General features: G+C 31.8%; 1 protein-coding gene across 1 annotated transcript in view; it reads right to left on the bottom strand.

Moving 5' to 3' along the window:
• Positions 1–1208: 1208 nt before the first annotated feature.
• The window catches only part of LOC144965623 (uncharacterized), a 55654-nt gene continuing 31862 nt past the window's right edge, over positions 1209–25000 (bottom strand). The window contains exons 18-35 of the mRNA XM_078901166.1: positions 23671–23844; positions 23151–23230; positions 22124–22235; positions 21575–21730; positions 20246–20476; positions 19121–19261; positions 18364–18514; positions 17629–17794; positions 15903–15998; positions 14227–14515; positions 13623–13826; positions 12787–12966; positions 12100–12194; positions 11511–11622; positions 10810–10925; positions 9887–9973; positions 7647–7910; positions 1209–6908 (exon numbers count right to left, since the gene is read on the bottom strand). Of these exons, the coding sequence (XP_078757292.1) occupies positions 6656–6908; positions 7647–7910; positions 9887–9973; positions 10810–10925; positions 11511–11622; positions 12100–12194; positions 12787–12966; positions 13623–13826; positions 14227–14515; positions 15903–15998; positions 17629–17794; positions 18364–18514; positions 19121–19261; positions 20246–20476; positions 21575–21730; positions 22124–22235; positions 23151–23230; positions 23671–23844 (2907 nt within the window). The 3' untranslated portion in view covers positions 1209–6655. The remainder of the gene's footprint in view (positions 6909–7646; positions 7911–9886; positions 9974–10809; positions 10926–11510; positions 11623–12099; positions 12195–12786; positions 12967–13622; positions 13827–14226; positions 14516–15902; positions 15999–17628; positions 17795–18363; positions 18515–19120; positions 19262–20245; positions 20477–21574; positions 21731–22123; positions 22236–23150; positions 23231–23670; positions 23845–25000) is intronic.

Here is a 25000-nt window from a genome sequence, read left to right as displayed (position 1 = left end):
TATGCGGATGACACTCAGCTGTATACAAAACTCAATAATGATTCAGAGCTGTCATCAGTATCTGCTATGGAAAATTGTATTGCTAACGTAAAGGGTTGGATGAATATAAACAAACTTAAATTTAATGATGACAAGACAGAAATGATAATTTTTGGAAATAGGTACCAACTCTCAAAAATATCTACAAATGAGATACTAGTGTATGAAAATACTATTTAACCTAGTTCTTGTGTGATAAATTTTGGGGTGTATTTAGATCAAGGGTTATCCATGGAAGATCGTGTTTAAAAAATATGTCAATGTTGTAAATATCACATTAGAAACATTAGAAGAATCAGACATTATATTGATGAGGATATTACAAAGATGTTTGTTAATTCTTTTAATACTAGCAGATTAGATTATTGTAGTGCTTTTCTCATTGGCTGTCAAAGCAGATTAATTAATCAACTGCAAAAAATTCAAAATAAAGCGGCTAGACTTAAAAAATTAACGAGAAAAAAAAGAGATCATATAACACCAGTTCTCCAGGAATTGCACTGGCTTCCTGTGAAGTTTAGGATAGAATTTAGGATATTGTGCTATGTTTGGATGGATTGGCACCTGAATATTTGCAGAAACTGATAAAAAAATATGACCCCACTCGAAATTTAAGATCATCTCAGTCCCAACTTCTAAAGGTTACCATCTTAAAATCCACTTTTGGTAAAAAAAAAAAAAAGCCTTTTCCTCCATTGCTCCACGCCTATGGAACGCACTCAGTCCTCGGACAAAGTCATGTGAAAATTTATCATCTTTCAGGAAATGTCTGAAGACTGAGTTGTTCCGTGAGGCTTATTTTTTATGAAATAGATGATAAGCACCTCTCCTCCCAATCCAACGCCGAGGCAGTTTTCATTCAAATAATCTACACCGGAAAGTTATAGGTACTAACGACAATGGTAAAATTGACACCCAATCAAACTTAGAAAACTACGTACTCTATCAAATAACCACTATTTTAGTCCACTACAATGCTATGGACTTTAAACAACTGACTTGAAAGATTGAATAACAGCTGCACTCAACACGGTGGATCGGTGGACTGTGACATGCTGCGGTGCGTTTGGGATGAATTCTCATATCATTCATATTCTCATATGAAAAATCTACTGATGATAACTCTCTAAAAAGCAACACACATAAAAGAATATACTCAAAAGATTCAATTCAAAATAGAATACGATCAAACTTTATTGGTTTTGATATCAATAACGTGAAAGCAATAAGGACAGAGATGACAAGTGATTAAGTGAGTATGAAAAGAAGAATTTGCTCGTTTAATAAAATGAAATAGAAAATAATGAATAATTCATAGATATTGATAATTCTGATATAACTCTGCTACCTATTTGTTACCACATATATATAATAAGTTTGTAAAAAGTGAATATTGAATGGTTATTGCAAAGACCCTTGTTAGCACAAAGATGACCAAATTATTCATAAAATGCGTATAAAAATGGTACTAAAGAGTCATTATGAGTAAAATTTACGACTTTTTGAAATGTTAATTAAGTGTAACTTCTTCTATGATATAATAATGGGTAATGCTGATTTTTTTTATGACTTATAATGAAAACCAATGCTCTATATAAATGAATAGAAAAAAAATTACATGGCTATTCATATTGGGGATGATTTGCCAAGAGTCACCTTTATTTCACAAATTTAAGTGTGAATGATAAAAAGAATAAACATAATTTAGAAGCACAAATAATTATACTCGTAATTCTTTACACTGTCACATTTTAACAGTTACTTATCCAAACCAGCGACCACCTGGGGCTCTAGCCCTTCGATCTTATTTTAACAGTTAAGATTGCTTCCAAAAAATCTCAAGAATATTATGAGTAAGAAAAATTATCATTATTTGTCTTTTATTTCAGTCAGTTAGATTCATTGGCTTATCAAAAATAGTTGCAAAGAGTGGTCTCAATTTGATCTCTCTCGAGGAAAAAAGACACAATGATAGGCGAAAGAAAAATCTTCTGGTTTTTATTTAACAAAATTAAATATTTTCATTTGTGACACAATGTGGTGATTCTTAAATTTAAAAAATAAATAAATGAAATAATGATTATGACTGAAATAGTGAACATTTGATTTGTTTGCGAAAAGTCTGGGTGCGGGAGAAGTCGTGAATTTCCAGTGGTGTTGTGTGGTAAAAACCTGAAATGGTCTGTATGAACTAGTGCTCGACAAAACAGTAAGAAAAAATACAAGAAAAAAATCATCCCAAAAAAGCCAACTTGCCTTGACTGGAAACTGAATCTCAGACCTCCTGATTTCGTGACAATTTAGCCAGAAAGGTAATCAGGTGGTCTGAGGTTCGATTCCAAGTCGAAGCAGGCTGATATTTGTGGGATGATTTTTTTTCCTTGCAGTTTCTGCTGGTCTGGCAATGTTTCAAATACACTATTTCAGATCTATATTTTACAACAGTCCCAAATTTGTCACTTTGATTGTTGAGGGAGGGAGGTGGGGAAGGGTGGGGGAGTAGAACGGTGCTAAACTAAATGAGAATGATTGAAAAATTCTGAACACCGATCGTTTTGATTCCAATGCAAGGCAAAACAGCCTGTAAATATTTCAAACAATTAATGAACATGGTGAAAAGATTTCTTGAACTTTTTGTTGTTGTTGCGTATCTATTGACAAGTTGTTTTTTTTTCAGTTTCAGAGCACAAGAGTCTCTCTTAAGAAGAGCCAGACACATATAAAGTGTTCAATCCAGACGGAATACACTCAAAAGATTCAACAAGATCAAGCTATAACCTAATTTACAGGAAAACGATTTACAAGAAAAAAAAAAAATTCTTTATAAAAAGACACGTGACTGTCTTCTTTTGGATCCCTAAAAACTCATTTAAAGACTCCACAGGAAGTTACATGGAAGACCAGTTTGTCCCAAAACCATACATATTTTGTTCTTTACTGAAACTGTTATGTTAAATTTTGTAAATGACAATTTTCCAACTAATTCTAACGTAGAACCAAGTTTTAAAAAATCTAACATATAGTTTGCCTCATTCTTTCTTCATTTTATTAATATTTAAATAATATTCATATAATGAAAGTTTGAAATACAAAAAGAAATTGCCGAAACATTCGCTAAATCCCAATGATGAAGAATGATTTACAAACGCTTCAAATGTAATAATGAATGCATACAGGTTTATCCTATGCACATAGGCACATTGTTGCTTTAAATCTGAAATGCCAATTGTTACATTTGTAAATGTATTACATCAGACTTGTCACTTTCATTTGTCACTTTGAAATGTGTCACATTTAAATAAAATAAATAAATTTAAAAAAAATAAAATAAATTCCCTTTATTCATCCCTAAGGGGATTTTTTTCTTTAGGGTCTATACCAAGGGAAGACTGGAATAACTCAGGCGTCAGCAAACATATTGAAATCGAATTGAAACAATGCCAATTTTGTAATTATAATAAAACAATTAATCATCAAATTTTGTCATATTCTTTTTATAACACAATTAAATCATAATGAAATACAAAGTACAAATTTATCACACACAAAAAAAAAATACCCCCCCCCCCCCAAAATAAAACAACAACAAAAAAGCAAAACAAAAACAAACAAAAAATCATGAGATATACACGCCATCTTTGGATTGAACACAGACACATTTCTCTCTCAGATTTCATCATTAATTTGACACAACTGGAATTATTTTTTTTTACTGAGCGCATATTATATACTTCCTTGGGAAAATTAAAATATTAAAACTAATATGTGTGAAATTTAGTCTAGATCATGAGCTTGGCATAAAAAATGGCACGTGATTTTCAGATGTTTAAGACATTCACATTCAATCAATTAAACCAATCTTGTCATTAGTCCTATACAATTTGTTAATTTTATCTTTCTGAATATGATCTTGATAGGGATTTGTAAATTGTCTGCTATTGTAATTAGCGAAAAACTTTCGACTTGTAAATAGGACTTATATTATTTAATTCACCTAAAAACAAAATTGACCTAAATTCTCATTTTGGCATTTTAAAAATGTAACCTTCAACAATATAAAGGTAGACAAATATCTTATCATTAGATTATTGTATCAGAAAATACACGAGGGTATACAAATTTGTATTGTACAAACATTAAATACAATATATATCAATATCAAATCGATAAAAATGTTGTATAGAAACTCACAAAAATATATGTATATGTAAATATTCCACACGAAAAAAATTAACTTTGATATAAGTCATTGCCAAATGTCACTAAATAAAATTTGAGTTTCAAAATGTAAAAAAAAAAAAAATGCAAGTCTTTCAAATTATTCATTCTTTCTCTTTTCTCTATATTATTTTCTAACTCATTCTCAGCATATAAAAGAGTCATGATATTCCCTACCAACTTGAATGACAATTGACAATACTTATTCACTCTCTTTTGGAAGCCAGTGTGTAAATATCTATTAAAAGTTATGACACTTTTCATTTTTAAAATATAAAAAAATAAAAGGAATGTATGCAAAACTTAAATGACACAGTTTGATTATCCAAGTAAAATTAACTATAGCAATTGTAAAAATACAACCTTTGAACCATGTAAGAAGTAGTAAAAACATTGCACGAAAATAGGACGGAAAATGATATAGAATTTAGTTAAATATTATTCAAAACAGGAAGTTTATCACAAAAAAACCCCCATTAAAATACAACAATCACGTCTCTCTAATCCAAACCCTTCTGTTCCTAGCATCCGGATAGTGGAATTAGCCCCTAAAGAAGAAGAAAAATCCGTACCCAGGCAACAAGTCTGGATAATGGAGACATCCGGATTGTGGAGTCCCAGATTAGAGAAACACGACTGTATAATTATGGGATATAATCAGACAAACAAAACCATGAAAATAATAGGCTGGATAAAATGAAAATAGTTTTCACAGATTGTATTAATGCTTATAAAAAGGTATCACAAATAATAGCTATTTTGATTAGATTACATTATATAGTCATTTACAAATACATATACAAATATTAAATAGCAATAGCGTGATAAAATCTACCTGCAAGGCACCGTGATTTAAAAAGTAAAGTGAGTAACATTGACATTAAATACTATAACATTTTCTGTATTGAAAAATTGAAAGTAGAGTGATAAACTGAATGATATGCTGTAATGAACAAAAAGGTCATTAAGGATGGTAATATCCTCCAGTACGGTTTAATGTAACACAACCTCTTAAAAAGCTCACTTTTTGAAAGAATTGAAATGCTAGAAATGCACATCTATAAAGTAGTCCTTGAGAGCCATTAGCCCCAGTTTATCCCCGTTTCAATAGTGTGAAAAGGACAAAAACAATTGCTTGTTATCCTTTGGATAGGACGCTAGTCTATGGCGAAGTGATTTCTGCTAGATCTAACAAACCCAGCGACCCAATCTCTTCTAGATGGACAAGGGGCATAATAGGGGTCAGAAAAAATCTCAACTTCACCGGGATCAATCTCTGTCCCTTTGTGTGTGAAGCGAGTAGCATGCCATAAATTAAAATTTAAAAAAAACAAACCTGAAAGGAGATTCAATCATTGAATTCTTTGAAATTTAAGTTCAAAAACATTTCTGATACCTACATTACCATAATAGGACATGAGCAATCAATACAACATTCCATCTTTACAGAATGTACTGTTTAAAAAATTTCTTTGGATGGAAATACATCAAAACAAAGTTAAATAGTAAAATTCAGGACTTAGATAATTTAGATATTAGCTTTGTTCAATTGGCTTCATATCACTTGAGGAAGAAAAATATTTTAATAATGTAATTCATAATTAAATTAACATATAATTTTGCATATGTGAAAAATTGCTTATGGAACTTACAACACTGGAAGAGCATGTACAATAAACAATATTCTAAAAATGTGATCAATTTGTGACACACAACATTGACAGGTTGAATTAAAATATGTTTCAATGATTATTGCAGTAAAAATATAAACAGCACGAAATCAACATAAAATATCAAATTACATTTGGAATGTCTAATTTTTGTATTTTACATTTTGTACTTTCCTGATAAATCTATTTCATTTAACATAAAAAATTAAACAACAGAGACATTTTGACAACATAATGACACTCAGCAGCTCTCACCTTTGCAGAATTAAATATCTTTGTTTATCAAATCAAAATACTTTTTCATCAATATGATCGCATTTATATGTAATGTGATGTTGGAGGGTCAGTTTAATATAACAACATGTTCTATCCAGCTGTATGCATTTAAAATAGTAATTTGAAAAAGAAAATTGACTAAAAACACCACTAAAATATTTGTTCAAATCTAAAATTACAACCGAACTTGCAAATTCTCTCACACTTCCATTAAAAGCAACTACGAAACTAGGAATCAAATTCTGATTAATTCCTGCATTTTTCGTTGGTCGTTGTTCATTTTGAAACACAATATCTTCACTCTTGGCTGATCTAGGGCACGACAAATATTATTCATGACATGACCAGCCTTCTGCAGCCACCAGAATTACCCTCTAACTTTAATATGCAACTTTTATTCTGAATACAACAAGTAGTTTTCGTTATGCTACAAAGAAAACCAAGGTACAATATTATTTCCTGGGACTAAATACAGGCATGCCAGATAAATTCAGAAAAGACAAATTGCCCATGTTTGAACTTGAGAATGAGGTATCGCTGGTAATTGAAGCATTTGGTGAAAAGTTTGCATCATTCCCGGTGTAATCTGGGAAGTTCCTGAAAGAATCGTCTAAAGTGTATTCTCCACTGGCCAGCAGGGCTTGTGCTCTCGTCTGTGACCTTGCTATTATCTCATTGATCTCTTCCATCCTTGACTTTGATTTTCTGAAGACAAATAGAAAATTCTTTTTAAAAACCATAAACATTTACTGGGTACCTTTTAATAAAACAGATCTTAAAACTTATAAAAACAAAACAAGCAAAACTTTGTCACAGTTCAAACTTATCTTAGGAAAGAGATAAATAAACAAGAAGCTATTTCAAATTTTATAAAATTTGATCTACTTTAATCCCCTGAAGAGAAACAATAAAATTAAAATAAACCAATAAAATATGAGTAAATTAAGAAGACAAAGTTTAAATTACAATTTAATTCAAAATTTATCTTTAGGCACTCGATTAATGAAGAATACAGTGAAATAAAAAAAAGAAGAAGCTATTAAAGAAGTCAATACCTATAATAAAAAAGTACGCAGGAATTAAAAAATAACTAGCTGTCAAAGACTAGGGCAGCAGATATAATGATGATGATGATGGTGATGATGATGATGATGATGATGATGATGATGATGATGATGATGATGATGATGATGATGATGATGATGATTATCATCATCATCATCATTATTATTATTATTGTTATCATTATTAATATTATTATTAATATCATCATTATCATAATCATCATCATTATTATTATTATTATTATTATTATTATTATTATTATTATTATTATTATTATGATTATTATTATTATCATTATAAGATTTCAAACAGTTTTTCAAGTTTTAAAGGTCACATACTTATGAAGGACAGTATTTACATCAAATAACAGTGACTTACTTTTCAGACCGTGCTCCCCTTCTCCGCATTGAGTACAAAGTCTGACGAAGTCTGTTACAATCATCTTCAAGGGCTTGGAGTGAGGTTCTCGTTACTTGATGCAAGGTGCGCTCTGTATTCAACTGTGCCTCAGTATCTAACAAGGACCGTTGTAATTTCCGTATCAAATTGTCATCACGATTCCCTTGGTCCACCATTTTGGAAGTCTCAATATGAAAACTGAGTTGACGGGACAATTCTGATATAACACGATTCATCTCTTGCCTTAATGATAAAGAGAAAGAGGAAACAAATAAAAAAATGGCAGATCAATCTGTTTGTTACATTATATATATATATATATATAGGAACTGTGTTTTCAGTCCACCGGAAATAAAAATATTTAAAAAGGACCTAATATTGTCGATACTTACCTTAGTCAATATTGGTGACATTGATGCTTAGCCTATTGTAGGTTAGGCATTATCATAAATGGACAGGCATAAAATTTATGGCAATTTGATGGCTTAATAATATCATTTACAGCGTTTTATTTACTCTCGGAAAGTCTTGATTGAGAGTTGCTCGAAATCGGCGCCCAAGTTTCTTACAGTGGCTGCCAGATAGCCATTGGCCTGACCAATTTGACCAAAATTACTACACAGAGAATAATGTTTCTATAATTAATTTTAAATTAACATTTATATCTATTTTTTATTTTTCCGAGTCCGTTAGAATTTTTGTGATTATCAAAACCGATGATTTTTCCAAGGAGATCAGAGTTTTAGTATTGTTTGCCCAAGTAAGGTTCAATTTGGTCACTTTTCACATCGATCACTGACCTCGACCATGCTGTATTCCCCCCCCCCCCCCCCGGGCAGTATTGACTTTGTCTTTGTCCAACATCCTTTTCTTTCAAAATCATCCCTTGTCCTTTGTCTTGTAGGGCTAGTCTATTGTTCATTGTCTATCATGTCTTCTAAAACTAGGATTTTTTTACTGGTATCCCACTTCTTCCATTCTACTAGCCCTAAAATGACCTCAATGACCTCAATAAGCGCCATCAAACCTTTAAAAACACTAGAGTCCTTAAAAGAACGTAGAGTCATATTCCTTAACATATATATCTATTTTTAATGTTTCCGAGTCCATTAGGGTTTTTGTGAATATCAAAACCGATGATTTTTCCAAGGAGATCAAAGTTTTAGTATTGTTTGCCCAAGTAAGGTTCTATTTGGTCACTTTTCACATCGATCACTGACCTCGAGCACGCCTGTGTTTTTGAATGGTATTGGTATCCCATTTCTTCCTTTCTACTAGCCCTACTATATTTCTCTCTATCTCTAAGCTCTCCCACCCCCCCCCCCCCCTCTCTCTCTCTCTCTCTCTCTCTCTGACGATCCCTCAAACATATTCAAGAGTCCATAACTATAAAGTTGTTCTCTTAACATTTTTTTTTGCTTTGTTTTGTTTCTTTTTATTTTGTTTATTCGTTTTTGTTTCGTTTTTTCTCCTGACTCATATTGTTACGTACAAGGAATGCACAAAGCAATAAATTTTGACATCTCACTGTGTTCTAAATAAAAATAATAATATTAAAAGAGAGTGAAAGTAAATAAATAAAAAATGTTAAATGTCGTTCAAATTTTTCAAGTCACCAGAAATGGTGTCAACGTGTTGAAGTTGAAAATTAAGAAATTTTTGCCAAGGGAGCACAAAAAAAAGAAAGAAAGAAATTATTATGCCGAGAAAGGAGCTCGAACACCTAACTCACCCCACCCCGGTTACAGTTACGCTGTGCAAAAACAGCCGGCCACCTTGCCTTCTCGCGCTCGGTCAAACAGTTTAGCCCCTATAATTATAATCTTTTCCGGTGGACTGAATACACAGCTGTGTATTCAGTCCACTGGTGGACTGAAAACACAGTTCCATATATATGTGTACTATTATATATATATATATATATGTATATATATATATATATATATATATATATATATATATATATATATATATATATATATATATAATCACCATCATTATTATTATTATTATTATTATTGTGTTATTATTATTATTATTATTAATATTACTATTATGGTCATTACTAAAATTATAACTATCATTATTGAATGAGCAAAAAAGATCATCAAAAAATGAAGATCTCATCAGCAGCAATTTATTTTTTCTAACCTGAGACTACCTTTTATTCGTTGGGTTAGGAAAGTCTTTTATCAAAAGTATCAAAATCAAAAACTTACCACATGCTTTTGCCATCGCCATCTTCGTTAGCTTTCTTGTCCAAGAAATTTCTCAACTTTTTAAGTTCACTTTCTTGCTCTTCAAACCTGTTACGAAAACAATAAATTAGATATTTGTTTTCTATGTGTAACAGTGGCAATATGGATACAACTAATAGTAGTAGTAATAACAATAATAATATCGATAATAATGATGATGATGATGATGATGATGATGACGGTGTTGACGATGATGATGATGATGATGATAAGGATGATGATGATGATGATAATAATATTACTACTACTACTACTACTACTACTACTACTACTACTACTACTACTACTACTACTACTACTACTACTACTACTACTACTACTACTACTACTTCTACTACTACTACTACTACTACCACTTCTTCTTCGACTACCACTTATAATAATAACAATAATAATAATAATAATAATAATAATAATAATAATAATAATAATAATAATAATAATAATAATAATAATAATAATAATAATAATAATAATAATAATAATAATAATAATAATAATACTAATGATAATAATAATAATAATAATAATAATAATAATAATAATAATAATAATAATAATAATAAATAATAATAATAATAATATTAATAATAATAAAAATGTCAATAATAATAATAATAATAACTATCATCATCATCATCATCATCATCTACATCATCATCATCATCATCACTATTGCAAATAACATCATAATCCTAACCATCACCATCTTTATTTTAAAATAAATTCTATCTTCGTGGAATACAAGTGTATTCTATTTGGCATACAAATAAGATAAATCAAGCTATGGAGGACTCACATAACTCCCTACTACTTTTATTTCATGAATCCTGATCGAGAGCAGCTATTATAAAATATTTTTCAAAGTGAGTGATAATGCTTACCTGATGTGTAGTTTTGTCTGCATTTCTTCTTCCTGTTTTAAAGAATCCTGGGATTGTTTCAATTTCATTGTTATGTCCTTGATCTCCTCTTGTAGTTCTAGAATTCTTTCTTGATGCTGAAATTAGAAAAAACAATCAAAACACTGGAATGAAATAATGTACAGCTACAAAAACCTTGGTCAATCACTAAAAATAAGTAGACAACATAAACATAGAGGCAAAAGCTAAATGATCTCTTGGCCTCCAAACACTAAACCTCTACCTATGCCTATTGAAAGAAAAAGCACATGCTTGTAATGGATTGGTTAAGCTTATAACATAATATTATGTGCACCTTCAAAAGAAACGCTCACATCTATCAATTCTATCATGTCCAAAAAAGAGCCTATACATTTCTAACCATCTGTAACACGCAGAAACCAAAACAAGGCTATCCTATCTAACATACACAACCAATACAAGTTCAAAGTTCGAAGTTAAAAAGGTTTATTTTTCCGAAATTGCCACTATAATTCATACTTTAACATAGAATTTCCAATTAAGAAATCAATACAGATGCCACAATCACTTCTGCAGTGCCTCTTGCAGATTAAAATACTAAATTAGTTTAAGGAATTTCAAGATAAATTAGGGAGGGTTGGCAAGTCTGCAAAAAAAACAAACAAAACAAACAAACAAACAACATAATAACAGTTTTGTACCTTGAGATTTTCTTTATTTTTGTTGGCTAGCTGTTCCCTTGCTTGCTCTAAGCTCTCTGATACTTGTTGGAATTGGTGGTTGAGTCTGTTGTTATCCCGTTCTAAAGTTTCACTTTTAAAAAAAAGGAATTTTAAGAGAAACAAATGAAAGAGACTCCATGGATGAAACACTTCACTAAAGATAACCTTGATAGGGTTTTCTGTACGTCGTTTCTTAATTTGGAAGCTCCAACTGGGATAAACAATTTCTAGTCAGACCATGAAGTTTGATGCTTTTTGTAGAAGTATCTAATAAAATATATTCCTGTCTGTATCAGATTTAACATTCATATCCGAGTCAAGTAATATTTAACGCATCTTTAAAATGTAGTAGTTTTACTGTAGCATCATTAATCCAAAACAAAAATTGAATATTGTAGAGATTGTAGGTTAAGAGTTAAATACTTCTATTATAAAACAAAACAAAATGTTAAACAGACATTCTCCTCTCGGCTTATTATTTTAAAAAATCATTTATAAACTCAATTAGTCAAATGTAAATAATGTTATGTGGAATTTCATCCATTTACAATGGATAAAAATGTCTTACAATTGCTGTTTCAATTCCAAGTTGAGCTTACGGACTTTGTTTGATGACTGTTGTTTTACATTTTCCATCAATTGTTGTTGTCTAACAACCTCATCCTAATGAATACAAATGAAATGCGTGTAAGAGAGAATTTAAATGTAACATACTTCATCATTGCTTTCAACAACATCCTCCACTTCCACCTCTACCTCGTCCTCTTCCACCTCCATCATCTCTCTCAACTTCTCCACCTCTACCTCCTCCTCCTTCTCTTATTATTCTTTGGCTTGAATGAAGCACAAATGCCACATTTCCTAATACCGCTAAGAGTTGTGGCAGATATAGCTGCATCATTCACTTCACAATACAACACAGCTTTTATGAGTAATCATATCGTTTGCACATATTGACTTAACCCTCTCCTTACCAACTACAGGAAAATCGTTGCATTCCTTACGATACAATGAACATCGTTCATATTCAGATTTCTTTTGCACACCACAGAATTTGAAAAATCTTGGATATATTAATAAGAATTTAATAATGTTTTGTAAAGCTTGTTTTATTGAACAAAATTATGTTTAGAATATGATCATTGTAGTTTGAGAGATAAGTTTAAAAAATAAATTTTTCTTTCAATTAGGTATGGCATTTTTTTTAAATCCTGGAAATGGTAGGTATGCAGAGAGTTAAAAATGTTGTTCTTACCTTTAAACCTTCTACTTTTTCATCTCTAATCTTTATCGTGTTTTCACTGGCTTTCAAGGCACACTCTAAATCCTTCACTTGCCCAGACAACGTTTTGTAACGTTCCCTCAGTAAATTGTTGTCAGTTTCACATTTCTTAGCTGATGCGCTTGCCAATTCTGACTTTTCTTCCATTTGGATCTAAACATTTCAAAATAAAAGAAATTTTATTAGACATCTACTTAAATTGTATAAACAAAGAGCAAAAATTAAAAACCGGAACAACACACACACACACACACACACACACACACACATACACACACACAAACACACACATTCACGCAAGGAGAAGAAGAAGAAGAAGAAGAAGAAGAAGAAGAAGAAGAAGAAGAAGAAGAAGAAGAAGAAGAGAAGAAGAAGAAGAAGAAGAAAAGAAGAAGAAGAAGAAGAAGAAGAAGAAGAAGAAGAGAAGAAGAAGAAGAAGAAGAAGAAGAAGAAGAAGAAGAAGAAGAAGAAGAAGAAGAAGAAGAAGAAGAAAAAGAAGAAGAAGAAGAAGAAGAAGAAGAAGAAGAAGAAGAAGAAGAAGAAGAAGAAGAAGAAGAAGAAGAAGAAGAAGAAGAAGAAGAAAAGAACAAGAAAAACAGCAATAGCAACAACGACAACAACAACAACTACAGGAGCAACATCAAACATTTGAAAAATAAAGTGATATATAAAAGCACAAATGACATTTACTATTATTTTCATACAAAATAATTAAGGTTATGCTTTTAATTTCTTGATATTTACCCCAATAGATGGAAATCACAAGTTACAGGATTCTTATATAACTAAAAAATAATTCTGAACTCTACCTTTTTTTGCTTCATATCCTCCACGTTTTCCTTAATTTGCTCTAATTTCTCCTCTGCCATTTTACGTGAAGATACTTCGTGGCTCAGCCTATAATTGATATCAGTGATGGAGCGTTCATGAACCCGATTCTGCTCTGTCAGCTGTTCTTTAGCCTCCATCAGGGTACGAACTTCCTGCACAGAAGACTTGAGATTGTCTTCAACCTGAGAAAAACAGAGGGATGAGGGGTGGAGAAGGATGGAAGTGAAAATTACAATACAGTTGATGTCAATGATGATAATGATAAGAAAAAAACCCCATTAAAAACATAAAAAATAAATACAAAAACAAAGAACATAAAAGCAAAACATTATGTGAATAAAATAAAGGGTAGCTAAATTTACAGTAAATACTTTCTCATTATGAAGACAAAACTACCAAAAGCAACAAATAAAATTTCTGAATAGTCCCCCTTCATATATCAATATTCAAGACAAAATCCCCCATGATTCCCAAGCTTATGTTTTAGTCTGTATTGTCAATTTAAAATGCTTTAGAACAGATGAGATACAGATTGATTTGGTCACATTTCTACTTCTAACTATAGCTTTTCATTTTTCTTACTTTGTTAAGGGCCTCTCTGAGAGTTTTCTTCTCATACTCATGATGAGAACGCATCCCTTCAATGGTATGTTTCAAGTCAGTTACTTGTGTTTCTGTTGATTCCCCATTACTTCTAAGCTGGTCTCTCAAGTCCAAAACGGCAACTTCCTTTTTAGCTATAACATCATGGAGTCTAGAGTTTTCTTCATTGACAGAAAACAATTCCTTACGGAGGGATTCCAGAAGTAATTTAGACTCTGAAGCTACTTGGTTTTGTTCATCAATATGAGCTTGTAGATCATTTATTTTCCTTTAAAAATAACATGAAAAAAATAACAGTTAGGTATAAGCCTGCATCATTCATAACAATAACATTGAAAAAAAAGAGGAGAAAATTGAACAAAATGTAATTCTATTTTTAAAAATCTGGTACCTGATAAAAAACAAAAACAAACAAAAACAAAAAACAAAACAAAAAGAGCTTTTTTTTATAGCACAGTATCCTCTAAACATGTTCAAGGCACTTCACAAAGGGTCCCTGACCAACAGTAACACGAAACACGGAGATTGAGACATGACACCTGTTAGGTGATATTACAATTTTTCCCAACAGAGACAATGCTGTTAACGGCCAGGTGCTTATTTTACACCTGATCATTGTAAGAGAATGTGAGTAAACCTTTTTCCAAGGATAACTATGTGCTTAGTGAGGCTCGAACCCAGGACCTTCCAATCTGAAAGCGTCATACCACAAAACCACATAGCCTCACATCCATTAGAAATAATTTTGAAAAACTTCAATAAGTCTTCTCAAAAAAACCTAAACTGGTGGAGAAAAAATTCTAAAAGAAAGGCGTATAAAAATGGATCAAAAACCCCAAAAGTGGTAGGGAGTGAGGGGGGGGGGGGGTTGGGGGGAGAGAAAAATCATCCCTTATTGCTTGATGCAAGTTGACTGATTGGATTTTCATCAAAAGTAAACAGTAAAACATTTTCACAACGAAATGAAAGGAACTAATTACTTATGACACGAAAGTCACTAAATCTAAATTCCGTTCATTAAGGAACTAGAAAAAAAAACCCTAAAAAAACTGTATATGGAATGAGCGAGGGTCTCATCAAAATCATTGAAATAAAAAATGTAAATGTATTAAAATTTTATTTTCTTATATTTATTGAGTTGTCTGTAACAGATATTCAGTGTAAGGCCAGTTTGTGTTAATATAGATTTATGGACAAGATCAATCTGGGTTTGGATAGAGTGATCAGACCATTGTAAATATTATGTCTGCAAGCATAGCTTTATTCAGCCTTTCTTTGCGGTCTTTCCACTTCAAACTAAGAATCAATGAATTCTTCCACAAAAAATAGTGCACCAAAGGGATCCTCCATTTCTAACTTCACAATCCATTAAAATAAGAGGAAGAAAAAGATATGTTAAATACTGTGCTTTTGTACAATGGCAACAAACATTTGTTCTCATCTTGATAAAAATACCCTTGACTTCAAATGTTCAGAGATTAAAACGATTTCAAACTTGCCATTAATACTAAAATTGGGAATTTGTCAGAAGTTTCAATGATTATTAATATGACAAGATGAGGGTAATTTTCATTCGTCATTTTTTGAAATAATAGTGTTCCCCAACAAAACATTTTAAAAATATGTTTTGTCACTGTAGGGCCCCATGAACGTACCTTTTAGAATCGTCCAGCTCCTTAGTTTGCTCTGAGTAAAAAGCCATTTGATCTCGATTGTCTATCAGCATCTGTTCCATTTTGTCAAGCTCAGATCTGAAAAGCATTAATTAAAATTGATGTTTAACGTTAATTCTAGACATACTTGATTCGAGACTCATGAAGAAAAATAAAAAAGCAACACAAGTATACATGCAGATTCGATTTGAGTTTAGCCTGTAAAAAATCGTATCAAGAGCAATGGCAATATGACTAATACAAGTCTGACTAGTAAGGCAGCTGCTGCTCTCTTAATAAAAACCTTAAGTTTGCAAATTTTACCATAATACAATAATCACCATAACAATAAAATATCCTTTTTGAAAGAAAAGAAAAGAACTGGTTAATAAGTATTTATCAAGTACTTAAATAAATAATCTGTTGCCTGATGCCTCTCCTTCAATAATAAAGACAATTCTTGTTGTTTTTCTTTCTCTTTCTTGTTGTTGCTATTGTTTGCAATTTCATAGCCCTATAAAAAGTTGTAGTCAGGTTCATACTAATTTCTTGAGATCCCATTGCCTAATATAAAGCAGAATATATATATTTTAAAAAACAAACTAAATTTCACAAGATAATGCTATCAAACAATTACTAGCTTTATGAGCGATTTATATCACAAAACAAATGGATTCACAATACTCATTGCACTCCACAGTGTTTTCCTTACTCCCAGTTGGACATGCGGAACCAAATTTCCATTTCATACCCTACAGGTCACCTATCAGGTGCACTTTTAAAGTATTGTATACGCCTTTTTGCCTTACATTCTTGAAATAATTGTCCCTGACTATATCCATGAACTTAATCACACCCAAGTCGAGCAGGGAGATGTGGGAAAAAAAAGCCTTTCTGATGACAAAATATCATGGCCAGAGTTGTAATAAGTCACCCTCTTGTTTATAGCAATGCTAAAATTTGCCTGACTTTGTCACATAAATACCAATGAGCAATGACAGTTATAAACATTTCAATAAATACACTGAGATACATTTGTTGCCGAATAGACAGATATCTACTGATTACAACTACTATTGAGAGTAAGCTTTAATTTCACCAACAGCGGCCAATGTCATTGACAAGACAACCGAGTTCACCCCTTCCTCAACTAACAATGTTGACAAACTATGAATTATTTGACATTCTTTCATAACATTTCATGTCGATTTTCCACATTGTCGAAAAAGGAGCATTTAAAACACTTGAAGCAGACATTCAACTTCATCATATCAAAAATGTTAAAAACAATACTTGAATTTGTGACAACTTCGTCTTGACATTGAAATCATTCCCCCCCCCCCCCTTGAGTTTGAGCTTGAGTTTTTCTATAGTGCAATATCCACAATTTCTGACAGAGACAATGCTGTAAACGGCCAGGTACTCATTTTACACCGGAGTACGGTGAGAGAATGTGAGTAAAGAGCCTTTTCCAAGGACTAAACTATGTGCTGAGTGAGGCTCAAACCCAGGACCTTCTGATCCAAAAGTGAGTGTCATACCATAAGACCACATACCCCCCCCCCCCCCTTCTCCAGACCTTATTCATATTGACAATCCCAATCTTATTTAAGGGTATAACAACCATTTATGCAAATCATAAATTGCATTCAAAATAAATTATTAATCTAAAGTTTTGTTTTGAAATACATTTTTATTCTCTTGTATATCACTCCTTGCAAGATCTTACCTCATAAACTGCATATCCCTTTCAGTGTTGGTCTTCTCTACCTCCAGATTCTGACTGTGAAGCATGGTTTGGTGTTTCACCTGGATTATCTCTTCCTCACTACGCTTCTTCATTTCTTGAAGAGATGATTCTTTCTCACCCAAACGCCGACACGAATCTTGGTAGTCTGTAGCAGATGCAGTTACAAATTCATGGGAATGAAATTCAAAATCTTGTAGACATTTAGTAAAATAACCCGATTTTCTGAATATATCCTTCATCAATATACCCAGGCAATACCGTCACCTCTTCCTCCTTCACCACCACCACCACAGCGCAATTTTCCTCATTTGGAGATTTTCAACCCTACCACCAATAACAAAGACAACAACAACAACAACAACTGCTACTAGAACTATTGCTACAACTGCTACTTGATAGTTGTTGTTGTTGGTGGTGATGATGATGATGATGATGATGATGATGATGATGATGATGATGATGAGGATGATGATGATGATATCAAAGATCATTATCATAATGATAACACTGATGACGGCTAAGGTGATGATGATGACATGATTATTGATGATAACAATGCAAAATAAAGTATGTTATGTTAAAGACATACAAAATAATGACATGAAGGATGATAATATTTCTACTCGTATTTATCGGCAACCATTATTTTGATAAGATCCACAATAGATGTTAACTTCACATTAATAGTTAGATCATACAAAACAACAAAATCACCTTTTAAAATGATATCTTTTTGATCCTTAATCTGTTTGATGTTTTCATTCGCAGCCACCAGCTGGCCTTTGCTCATATCTAATTCTTTGTTCATTTCCGATATCTTATCTTTCAACAGCCGTTCATTGTCTTCCAGAGCTTTGATCTCATCCTGTTCAAAAGATCATTAAATTTGTGTAAATTCCTAATTATGTTCAACCAATGTTTATTTCACAAATCGGAGTATGCCTAATTTGAAAAAAAGAAGCTGAACTTGACTTTGGTGAATAATTTAATAAATCGAAAAGCAAAATTTTGTTTAAATGTTCCGAATGAAAATAAAATCCGATATATAAAAAAAACAAAACAAAAACAATAAAAAACAAAGAAACAAAAAAAAAAAAAAAACAAAACAAAACAAAGAAACAAAACAAAAAAAAAAAAAAGAAAAATGAAAATAGCATTATCAACTGGAAAATTTGATGAGAAATGATCTAGGGGAGGACAAAAAAATAGACAGATTGTCAACATCATGAATGAATACTGAAAATGTAAAAAGCTTGCATAGATTATCAAAGAAAAAGAATTGTGGAGCAACATGATCACCTATGCCAATCGGCAAGCATAGATTAGATTTTTAAAAAATGAAAAATATTAATCAAAAATGCTCTCTACATCTTACCCTATTATCTACAAAGTATTCAACCAATGATTTATGATCCTAGTAATAATACAATTCTGGTTTTCTTTTCCCCATTTAATTAAATAAATATCCTACTTTTAACTTTTCTTGGGCTTTTCTCTCTGACGTCAAGTTGTTCAAGAGTAGATTCTGCTCATGCTTTAAAGCTTCTAGCTTTTGTGAAGTGGAGGACAGCTTTTCATGTTGTTGAGCATATTTTGACTGTTCTTCTTTGACCTGAGAAGAAAAAAAAATGATAAAAACATTGAAAAACTCCCAAACTAAACGACTTTTTCAAAATCAAAACATACCATGGCTCAGTCAGTAGAGCATGCAAATGGTCCTAATTTGACACTGCGTTATCTTAGCTTTATTCTAATAATAATAATAATAATAATAATAATAATAATAATAATAATAATAATAATAATAATAATAATAATAATAATAATAAATCTTTATTGTCCTAAAAAAAGTGGCAATTTGTCATTTGGTTAAACATTTATAACAATACAGTATTGATATAGACACACTCATACAGATGCACACTTGTAACATCGTAGTCATTAAAAAACGGCATCAACAACAAAAATATCATCATCATCATCATCATCATCATCATCATCATCATCATCATCATCATCACAACAACCTTCCTAATATTTTCGTTATAATCCTTCACTTTCACCATTCCCCTATAACACCATCACCATCTTCATCATACTCCAAATTATATTATTTCCTGTAACAAGCTATGACAGCTGCTCTCCCTCTTCCTGCAGAGACTCAGTAACAGAATCTAAAATTACATCAGGGAGAAAGAACTTAAGTTATATTCAAAACTATTGTTATTGTTACTACTATTATTCAATGGAAATGGGAGAAAAAAACATTTTCACAGGCAAGAAGGACCATTAGTTCTTTAAATTATTGCTGTAAATAATATCATCTCTTCAAAACAGCCACATCTTTAAAATAATCAAAACAGTGCCATTGATATGGAATATAATCATATATATAATATATTAATAGCAGACGATGTTTTAATATTTTAAAATACGAGAGAAATTTGTCACAAAATGATTATCAGAATTTAAATGAAAAATAATTTGTGCATTAATAAATATGTGTAAGTGTGGAATGTGACGGAGATAGTTGGACAAGATTATCAATACAACGATCAATGAAGTTACTGACAAAGAGGAGAATTTCAAAACTTACAACCGAATCTTTGTTTTCTATTTTACTTTCCAAAGCTGTGTTGACATTGCTTAGATTCCGGACATCCTCAGACAACTTTTCTGATTTTGATTGCAGTTCACGATTCTGGTGTTCAGCTTGCTTTAGGTCTGAAGACATTTGACCAACTCTCAGCTCTAGACTAGCTATCAGGCTGTCCTTTTGTTGTAAAGTTTGAGACATCGACATTTGGGTATGCTCTGAATCGTCAATCTTTGCAGGGAATGAATGAATTGATATTATATGAACGATAAGAAAATAATAAAACAAATAGGTGAAAACTGGACAAGTGGATCTTAAAAATCTTAAAAATGAATAAATGAGAAAATAGTAGCATATCAATTTTCCCTTTCTCTCAGCCTTTTTCAAATGCATTATTGAGTTAGGTAGTTGCATGAGATACTTATGAGGAGTGATGTAGGTGATCAATCCGAGAATCATCTCAGAATACCACAGGTTTCTAGAAATTTATCAATATACTTGAGATTTTTATACAACATAACTCAATCATAGAATTTAAATTGTTTGGAGAACTGCATAAATGTGGCTATTGATTGGGAAACAAAAATTAAGTGATAAGATTTTCCTGTTTAAAGGAGTTGATCTGGAAAATGCTGAACATCTGGTGGAACAGTGCATTGAGGCGTGTTTGGATATAGTTTCATGACTGTACAAAAGAATGGACTGGCTTTGACGAGTGGATAAATATTCATTATATAGTAGAATGTAGTTTAAATCATCAGAAATTCCCCAGCTTGGTACGGAACCTTTAAAAAAAAAAACATTCCCAAATCAAATTTTGTAGAGATTCAGATTGTAGAGAAATCTTAATCAGATATCTGCATTATCAAGACATAAGAACACTATGGAATAGAGAAATTGTGGAGCAGGTTCTGGACGTGTCAAATTCATAAAAATTGTTAGTGTTATGGTAGCATATCAGTCCAGCAATCAGAAGGTAGGAAAAATGATCCTAAGACGAGGTATGCTAGTCTTTTGAGATCTATTTTTGAATTTTTCTCTCTACTTAGTCCAACACGGTATCATTTATATCTTATACTGTTTCAAATGTTTATCATGAATAAAATAAGTCAATAGAAATCAAAGAATGCAAACTGGGGGGGGGGGGGGTGTTATTGTATAATGAGGCGATCACAAAGGGCATTTTGGTTTCAGAACAATGTATTTTTAACAAAAATGTCTTGAGCTATTGGTAACAAAATCAAAGAGGTTTGTTTCAGTAAGGAAAATCTGGCATTCTTTATCTCTAACTGCCTTGACTGCTGAGAAAGTTGAAAAAACACACTATACCTTTTTGAACACATCTTCTGTTTCTGCTTTCCATTTATGTGTCCTCTCTTTCTCCCTTTGAAGTTGTGTCTCAGCGACTTCTATTTTTTTCTGAAGCTTAGATTGGTCCGAGACCAATGAACGGTTGAGTTCAGCAGTTACTGCATTCTCCTTCATCTGAAATATTAAAAAATCTAAGGTTTGCCATTTTGTGATATTTATTGTTTGTTACATGTTTCGATTTATAAAACTGACAAAAATATTTGTAAAATGCAATATCAAAAATAAGAACCTATTCAACTAAAGATGATGCACTGAAATTTTAATCAAGACTTTATATTTTGAACATTCATTCATGTACTTAATACAACAAACCCAGAATAATTCTCATATAGTCGTTCTGCTTTTTTAAAACAGAAAAAAAAGGGGGGGGGGGGGGGGATCAGGTGAAATGAAAACGGAAACAAGAATCAATATTCTTTAAGAGAGTTCAGTTTTAATGGTTTACCAATCATGGAGTAACCTGAAATGTGAGCAAAAATAAGAAAAGGAATAACAACGCAATTTCACCTTTGAAACAAGTTCTTTGGTGACTCTTTGCACATCCTGTCGGTTTTGATCATTCTCCTTGTTGACCAGTTCATACTTTTTATCTAGATTGATTTTTTCTTGTTCTTGATGACTGAAATAATTTTTAAAAATTTCAATTACTTTCTGGAAGTAGCATAAAAAAGTGAAAACACATGCCAACATCTAGTCATTTCCGTGCTTTGGTTATAGTTTTAATTTGAATTGAACATACATTCGGTAACAGTTTTATCAATCAAGCTAATACTATTCCATGAGACAAAAATACAAATTACGATTCCATAATGCATCATAATATACATTTCCTTCTATTATCATCATTTTCCTGTTTCTGCAAATGTATCTTTTAATCCAAAAGATTTCAATATTATTGATTCCAAAATACATAAATTCCGACCTTCCAAATCTAAAAAAAACAAAACAACATACCGCCAGCAAAAAACATAAATAATTTATTTTTTTTATCTCAAAAAAAATATATCAAAAAAGCTACACTCATTCAATCACACACAAATACAAGGAAAAAAACAAACACACCCAACCACAATAAAACACTAAACAAAGGAGTTGACTGGCTAAAAAAGATATCCTGTAAGCTATCACATACTCAAAGATGTAAGATACGAAATATGAAATAACTATTTCATGAGTATTTACTCATGTAAATGTTAAAGAGATCAATAAAGAGAGGACGTATGCTATAAATATGAATATTTTTATGTAAAGTAATATACGGCCGAACTCATAGGTAGCCAATATAGCTGTTTCAATTACTTTTATTTCTTCAGACAGAGAGTATTATCTTGTTTGAAGGATATAATAACACTGACTATAAATATGAAGATCAAACAAGATCATACTTGGCAACTGAAGCAAAACAAAGCATTGAAACAACTGTATCGGCTACATGTGAGTTCTGTCGTTTATTACTTTATTATATCCTCTAATTCTTTAATTAATCTAGCATTGTTTGTACTACAGGACACAATAATGTGTAAATGTAATTTACCTTATTTTGTCCAGCATTAGAGAGTTTTCCTTTTCTTTTGCAAATGTTAAAAGACGAAGAGTATGAAGCTCTCCAATCATCTGAAAACAAATTGTGTAAAAGAAAAATAAAGCTGAGCATATTTCAGATAATTCATACATAATAATAATAATACAATAACTTACGATAATCATATCACATACAGCAAAGATTTGGTAATCATTCTACACTTCTAAATCTTGCATGTTTATTTAGCCATAGCCTTAGTAAAAGAAAAATAATAAACCAAACCCCCCCCCCCCCCCAAAAAAAAAAAAAATGATGGGCATTGCTAATATCTTAAAATACTTTAAATTGTCTTGTTGGAAAATGCCCAAACGATAAGCTTTGAACTTTAACAATAATTTTCTCAATACATTAAAATCAACTGATCCATCATTCATATTTTTATGTGTTTGAATTTTAGAATGCTCATGCTGTCAAAATTATAAGCATACAAAGCACATCTAAACATAACTGAAAATATAAAATTAAGCAGTACCTTCTGTCCCTCTTCTGAATCGTCAACATAATCAGTGCCAAAGTTGGCATATTTCTTTCTTCCCTCCGTTTCAAACCTTTGGACAACTTCACAAAGGGAGAGCTCTGCATTTGCTGCTTCTTGTTTGTACATATCTCTTTCCTGAGCTGTCATTTCATTCTCTTCAGTCAAAGTCTGGAGAGTGTGACAAATAATGTTAGAAGACAAACTCGGGACATACAAAATAAAAGTAATTAATATTTTATGACATCTGTCATCAATATGGTTATAAACATAGTAAATACAGTGCAAGCTGCTTCTTCTGCTTCTGCAGAAATTGTTCAAATTAGGTGGAGTTTGAATTAACCTGTTCTGCTTGTGGAGTCTATGAGAACAGCCTATCAAGATTATTCATATCTTTTGCAAAGACTATATATTTACATACAGTAATACAGAACATACTTTCATTTGTTTGTCTGAAATCTTATTTCCCATTCTCCACTACATGTGTGTGGTCATCATGGGAGATGGAAGAAAATGTTTACCCTTATCATAAAACTTCACATTCATATAGAATTGTCATTACACCCATATCACAAAAATGCAACAAATGATTCTATGACACATAAGTCTTGTTCCACAATAATCCAAACACTTTATACAATTTTAATCAGAATGACATGCCTCGTCAGAAGCAAATCAACCCCTGCACTCTGCATTTTGTGCTCATTCTCATTCATTTGTTGCTCACAAAGACTGGCAAATGGCTTAAGTATAACGTTTTATAGTTCACTCCGGATAATCGCAACACCTTGGGATCAGCGAAAATGTTGCGATTAACCGAAATTGCAATTAACCGATGTTGAGTTTTCTGTCAACATTTTACACAAATATGGTAAACTCAAACCAGTTGTTGTAAACATTGTTCTTAGTCCACCACAGACTGAGCAATTTGATTGGAATAAAAAATATATGGCAGCCCTGTATAGATTTTGACAAGCAAAAACAGCTTTGAGGCAAGAAATCTTAAGATTGGATTCACTTAAACTTTTTTTACAAACATTTGTAAGAACCCAAGAGATTAGCCGTGATGAGAGACAATAAGCTCTCACCAAACCCGTTGATCATATTGCACAATTGTCAATCACAAAACAAAGGATATCATCGCTCAGTCTCTCCTCACAACTGTCGTTGTCTACCTGTTGTCTAAACCAAGCCCAGCCCATTCGCCTCATATCTATGGTCACGGATGACCGCACAAACCCGAACTGCAAAGCCCCGCCCTCTTTTGTCTCTAATAGAGTGGTGACACACTATCGTATCATTAAACCCCACCCACTCTCGATTCTTC

This window comes from Berghia stephanieae, chromosome 2 (assembly GCF_034508935.2).
Source record: "Berghia stephanieae isolate SIO BIC M18660-M18661 chromosome 2, UCSD_Bste_1.3, whole genome shotgun sequence".
Classification (NCBI taxonomy): domain Eukaryota; kingdom Metazoa; phylum Mollusca; class Gastropoda; order Nudibranchia; family Aeolidiidae; genus Berghia; species Berghia stephanieae.
The sequence above is the reverse complement of the archived record's forward strand: the minus strand, read 5'-3'. Positions and strand labels throughout refer to the sequence as shown.